This window comes from Magnolia sinica, chromosome 4, assembly GCF_029962835.1.
Source record: "Magnolia sinica isolate HGM2019 chromosome 4, MsV1, whole genome shotgun sequence".
Taxonomy (NCBI): Eukaryota; Viridiplantae; Streptophyta; class Magnoliopsida; order Magnoliales; family Magnoliaceae; genus Magnolia; species Magnolia sinica.
This window is the reverse complement of record NC_080576.1, coordinates 113,182,465-113,188,803: the sequence shown is the minus strand read 5'-3', so window position 1 is coordinate 113,188,803 and position 6,339 is coordinate 113,182,465. Positions and strand designations below refer to the sequence as shown.

The 6,339-nt window shown below is 39.9% G+C and overlaps 1 protein-coding gene across 1 annotated transcript; it reads right to left on the bottom strand.

Moving 5' to 3' along the window:
• Positions 1-421: 421 nt before the first annotated feature.
• Positions 422-958, bottom strand: LOC131243909 (large ribosomal subunit protein eL36y-like). The gene has a single exon (XM_058243524.1). The coding sequence runs from the start codon at positions 929-931 to the stop codon at positions 599-601; it is 333 nt and encodes a 110-aa protein (XP_058099507.1). The 5' UTR covers positions 932-958; the 3' UTR covers positions 422-598.
• Between the last annotated feature and the right edge of the window lie 5,381 nt (positions 959-6,339).

Genomic DNA, 6,339 nt, shown 5'->3' with positions numbered 1-6,339 from the left:
ATATATTTATATATGGTAATTTTGCCCAAGATATTTCATATTGCTTATTGGTAAAATGTAGGACTCATGCTGCAAGAAACCATGACGTGGGTTCGACATATGACACATGATAAAATAAGATCTACGTGGCATTTCCATGCACACGTTCTTATTGTTTAGAGTTAGGATATTTTCCAGTGAGAAAAGCAATGCAGAACTGTCCTTGTCCGAAAGAGAAATTATGATAACTGCCGCGTGAGAAGTTGTATCCGCTGACCACATTCACAGTTTCGCGGGAAAGGGAACATGTATGTCTTGAACATTTACACGTGTACAAATATCCCGAACAAGAACGGTCTCTTAAAGAAAGGCAGTGTCCTTATGAAATATTTAAATTCAGGACATTTTTTTTTTTTTTTTTTCTTTTGATAGATAAGTCAGGTGTGCGGAGGCATGGTTTGTAATTATAAACGGAAACAGATGAAACAAAAATTTCAGAATCCAAACATTGCATGAGCTAATTAATAACCTGTTCGACAGCAAGGGGAGGGATGTTCCTACTACTTGAGAGAAAATTAAAAACACTACAACTTCTCACTTCTCTCCAACTCCACTTTTATCACTTCTTCTTCTCTCCACCTCCAGCGGACCTCATCCTGCGTAGAACATTAGACATCTCCTCACGCTTCTTTTGTGCCCTCTTGTGTGTGCCCAGCTTTCTCTTTGCAACTTTCAATGCCCGCTTGTCTTTCCCAACTTTAAGAAGTTCGGTGATCCTCTTTTCGTAAGGTGCAAATCCCGCAACTTCCCTGATTATACTCCTGACAAAATGGACCCTTTTACTTGTTTTCCCCTTTCTAGCAGATGGGCGGGGAGCCAATTCTCTTTTAGTTACAACATGGCCTTTGTTTAGCCCCACAAAGAGGCCACTATTTGGCTGTGATGGAGCCATTACCTTCCGAAAAAGAAGAACCGAAGAAGAGGAATTTTATCTAAGAGAAGTTGTCATAATACAATTTTAAACATTTAATTCATGGTTTGGGATTCATTTATCTTTTCAGGTCCTACATATGTAAAATCCAATCCATCCATCGATAAATAACCTTATTTTCACTGTACATGCGATTAAATTATAGAACCTACTAAGTTACAATCCAAAACTCTAGTTGATCGAACAATCCTAACTTTTGATTTGTGGGCACCTGTTTATTGAAATAGGGTTTTATCGGATTCTTTTCATTTTTATCTGTCCAATAAGTGTCTGCCAATCTGATAGCGAGATAATCGAATAACCACACATTTTGGTACATGATCCACAACTAAAGTGGTACCTGACATGAATGATTTAATTTGAATGACCTGTATAATGCGTGTACAGTTTTTGAGTAAGTACTGCTCACGTATCATCCATCACACAAGCTTTCATAGTTTTTACCTTTGCAAGACTCTCTCTGTTGTATGAGTAAATTTGTAGAGTGTGGTATTGTTGATGTCTTAAATCCGTAAACAACAGGGTCTGTCGATGCTATTGACAAACAACTCGATATCATTGAGTAGACGTCGATGCCATTGGAAAAATCCACAAAATTCATATTTTTATCACTGGAACATTTTGGTGCATTCCTCAATGTTATCGAAGGTGTTCAATGCCATCGAAGTCCCATTGAAGGTGCCATCAAGCGTATACGCAGAAGAGTGCGGATCCTCTGCCTCCCGGAGGCAGGAACTCCCTGCCTCCAGCGTTTTCATTGGTCAACGTCAGTATAAGTGCCATGTAATCAGATATTTTAAATATATTAAAAAAATACATTTAATAAGAAGTATAACGGAGACGTTAAATAGAAGCGGTTTGCGTGCCGAGTAAACCAGTAGGGTAAGCGTACTGAGTAAAGTCTGTGGAGACCACCGTCGTCATTCGTGCATTGTATCAACTCCATCCATCTCTTTTATCATCTACTTTTACGGTTTTATAACAAAAATTAATCATATCCAAAGATCAAGTGGACCACACCACCTGAAACAGTATGAATTGAATTCTACTGTTGAAAAGTTGTTGGGGGCCCACAGAAGTTTTATATCAAGATGATATTTGTTTTTTCCATTCATCCATCTCTTTCTGATCTTATGAACAGTTTGGATGAAAAATAAACATCAATGGGAGCTTAGAAACATTTCAATGGTGAAAATCAATACTTCCATTGTTTCCTTTGGTATGTTCTACTTGAGCTTTTGATATACTTCAGTTTTGGGCTCAACCCCTAAAATGATCTGAAAAAATGGATGGACGGCGTGGATAAACCACATGAATTCAAAGTAGGCCCAACAGAGTTTACTTGGTACGATAAGACTCGTATGCCATCCGATTTCACGTGTATAACGGGGGACGCGGATTTCCTGCCAATGCCTTTTGTAATAATATCCTGGGCAAGGATTACGGATGGGCCCACTTTGACATTTGTGATAAATCCAGCCCGTTCATCCATTTTTAGATATCATTTTAAGACATAATACCAAAACTAAGGTGTATACAAAACTCAAATGGGCCACACGAGAGGAAACAGTGGGGATTTAGTGTCTATTGTTAAAATATTTATATGGCCACAAAAGTTTTGCATCGGCCTAATATTTTGGTGTTTTCACTTCATCCTAGTAAAAATGACCTTATAAACAGTTTGGATGGCATATAAACATCAAGACGCCTAGGAAGGCTTCAACTGTAGGAATTTCTTTCTCCATCGTTTCAACTTATATGGCCAGTTGAGTTTTTGATCATCCTAATTTTTAGTTACATGTCTTAAAATGAGATCTAAAAGTGGATGAATGGATTGGAATTCTTATAAACATCATGGTGGACCCCACCATACATCCCAGTGCTGGAACTTCATGCAAAAGGTTTTTCCCGGTGAATCTGCGTCCACGGTTTCCATTGGAAATGGACTGACTACTCCCCTACCACTCGGTACTATGTGGGCCCACCATGATGTATGTGTTTCATCCATGCCGTCCATTTATTTTTCTAGATCATTTTATGATCTAAGATAAAAAATGAGGTATAACCCAATCTCAAGTGGACCACATTACATGAAATAGTGTTGAATGAACGTTGACCATTAAAAACTTTTTGGGGGCCATAAAAGTTTTAGATCAAGCTTTTCCCTTCATTTGGGTCTTTATGACCAAACCAACAGATTGGATGTCAAATAAACAGTACGGTGGGCCTTAGGAGGACTTTAATGATGGATATCCAATCACCATTGTTTTCCTGTGGTGTGGTCCATATGAGATTTATATCCCTCTCATTTTTGGGGTCAACCCCTAAAATTATATGTAAAAATTAGTGTTGCAACCTCTTCACTTTGTCTAGTGAACCCCGTCACTTTGTCTACTGAACCCCGTCACTTTGTCTACTGAACTCTGTCACTTTGTACTGCAACATCGTCACTTTGTCTATTGTACCCCATCACTTTGTGCTACAACCTCGTCACTTCGTCTACTATACCCCGTCACTTTGTGTCGCAACCTCGTCACTTTGTCTAGTGAACCCCGTCACTTTGTACTGCAACCCCATCACTTTGTCTACTGAACCCCGTCACTTTGTACTGCAACCCCGTCACTTTGTCTATTGTACTCCGTCACTTTGTACTACAACCCTGTCACTTTGTCTACTGAACCTCGTCACTTTGTACTGCAACCCTGTCACTTTGTCTACTGAACCCCGTCACTTTGTACTGCAACCCCGTCACTTTGTCTACTGCAGTACAAAGTGACGGGGTTCAGCAGACAAAGTGACGAGGTTACAGTACAAAGTGACGGGGTTACAATACAAAGTGACGGGGTTCAATGGATAAAGTGACGGGGTTGTAGTACAAAGTGACGAGGTTCAGTAGACAAAGTGATAGGGTTGTAGTACAAAGTGACGAAGTACAATAGACAAAGTGACGGGGTTGCAGTACAAAGTAACGAGGTTCAGTAGACAAAGTGATGGGGTTGTAGTACAAAGTGACGGGGTTCAGTAGACAAAGTGATGGGGTTGCAGTACAAAGTGACGAGGTTACGGCACAAAGTGACGGGAGTATAGTAGACAAAGTGATGAGGTTATAGTACAAAGTGATGGGGTACAATAGACAAAGTGACGATGTTGCAGTATAAAGTGACAGAGTTCAGTAGACAAAGTAACGAGGTTGCAGTATAAAATGACGGGGTTTAGTAGACAAAGTGACGAGGTTGCAGTACAAAGTGACGGGGTTCACTAGATAAAGTGACGAGGTTGCAACACTAAGTGACAGGGTTCAATAGATAAAGTGACGGAGTTGCAGTACAAAGTGACGGGGTTCAGTAGACAAAGTGACGAGGTTTAAATTGGATTCAGTCGTAATAAATGGTGGGCGTGACTTTCTCCACTATTTTTTGTGGTAGGATCCACTCGAGTTTTGGATCTGATTCATTCTTTGGCTCATGCCCTAAAATGATCTCTCCAAATGGATGGACGGTGTGGATACAAAACATATATCATAGTGGGACACATATAAATAGGTGACATCACTTCAGTAGCGAGTCTCATTGCTCAATGTGACACTGAATCCTAAATGGAAATGAAAGCGGATTGGCTACTCCCCCCACCACCAGCCCAGTGGTGGTCGTGGTCGGTACTCTGTGGGCCCCACCATGATGTATGTATTTCTTCCATTCCGTTAATCTATTTTTACATATAATTTTAGGGGTTGATCCCAAAAATGAGAGGGATATAAATCTCATATGGACTACACCACAGGAAAACAATGGTGAGTGGATATCCATCATTAAAGTCCTCCTAAGGCCCACCGTACTGTTTATTTGACATCCAATCTGTTGGTTTGGTCATAAAGACCCAGATGAAGGGAAAAGCTTGATCCAAAACTTTTATGGCCACCAAAAAGTTTTTAATGGTCAACATTCATTCAACACAATTTCATGTAATGTGGTCCACCTGAGATTGGGTTATACCTCATTTTTGGTCTCAGACCATAAAATGATCTAGAAAAATAAATGGACAGCATGGATGAAACACATACATCATGGTGGGCCCACAAGTACCGAGTGGCAGGGGAGTAGTCAGTCCGTTTCCAATGGAAACCGTGGACACGGATTCACCGGGGAAAGCCTTTTGCATGAAGTTCTAGCACTGGGATGTATGGTGGGGTCCACCATGATGTTTATAGGAATTTCAATCCATTCATCCATTTTTAGAGCTCATTTTAAGATATGTAATAAAAAATTAGGATGATAAAAAACTCAACTGGGCCATACAAGATGAAACAATGGAGAAAGAAATTCCTATAGTTGAAGCCTTCTTAGGCATCTTGATGTTTATATGCCATATAAACTGTTTATAAGGTCATTTTTACTGTTTCCTATCATGTGACCCATTTGAGTTTTGTATACACCGTAGTTTTGGTATTATGTCCTAAAATGATTATGTCCTAAAATGATATCTAAAAATGGATGACCGGGTTGAATTTATCACAAACGTCGCAGTGGGCCCATCCGAAATTCTTGCGCAGGATCTTACTGCAAAAGGCTTTGACAGGAAATCCGCGTCTAGACATGTGAAATCGGATTGCGTACTAGTCTTATCGTACTGAGTAAACTCTGTTGGGCCCACTGTGAATTCATGTGGTTTATCCATGCCGTCCATCCATTTTTTCAGATCATTTTAGGGGTTGAGCCCAAAACTGAAGTATATCAAAAGCTCAAGTAGACCATACCAAATGAAACCGAGGAAGTATTGATTTTCACCATTGGAATGTTTCTAAGCCCCCAATGATGTTTATTTTTCATCCAAACTGTTCATAAGATCACAAGGACATGGATGAATGGAAAAAACAAATATCATCTTGATATAAAACTTCTGTGGGCCCCAAACAACTTTTCAACGATAGAATTCAATTCACACTGTTTCAGGTGGTGGGGTCCACTTGATCTTTGAATATGATTAATTTTTGTTGTAAAACCCTAAAATTAGATGATAAAAGAGATGGATGGAGTTGATACAATGCACGAATGACGACGGTGGGCTCCACAGACTTTACTCAGTATTCTTACCCTGCTGAGTTACTCGGCACGCAAACCGCTTCCGTTAACGTCTCTGTTATACTTCTTATTAAATGTATTTTTTTAATATATTTAAAATATCTGATTACATGGCACTTATGGTGACGTTGACCAATGAAAACGTTGGAGGCAAGGAGTTCCTGCCTCCGGGAGGTAGAGGATCCGCACTCATACGCAGAATTGCATAAGTGCGGGATTTGTCTCCTATTCCGATTGTGATTCTCATGCAAGGTATAAATAGGGGTCGTTTGGCACCGTGGATTGGAGGGG

What these genes read in the sequence shown, in the direction of transcription:
- LOC131243909 (XM_058243524.1), bottom strand. Translation starts at nt 931, where the DNA reads ATGGCTCCATCACAGCCAAATAGTGGCCTCTTTGTGGGGCTAAACAAA.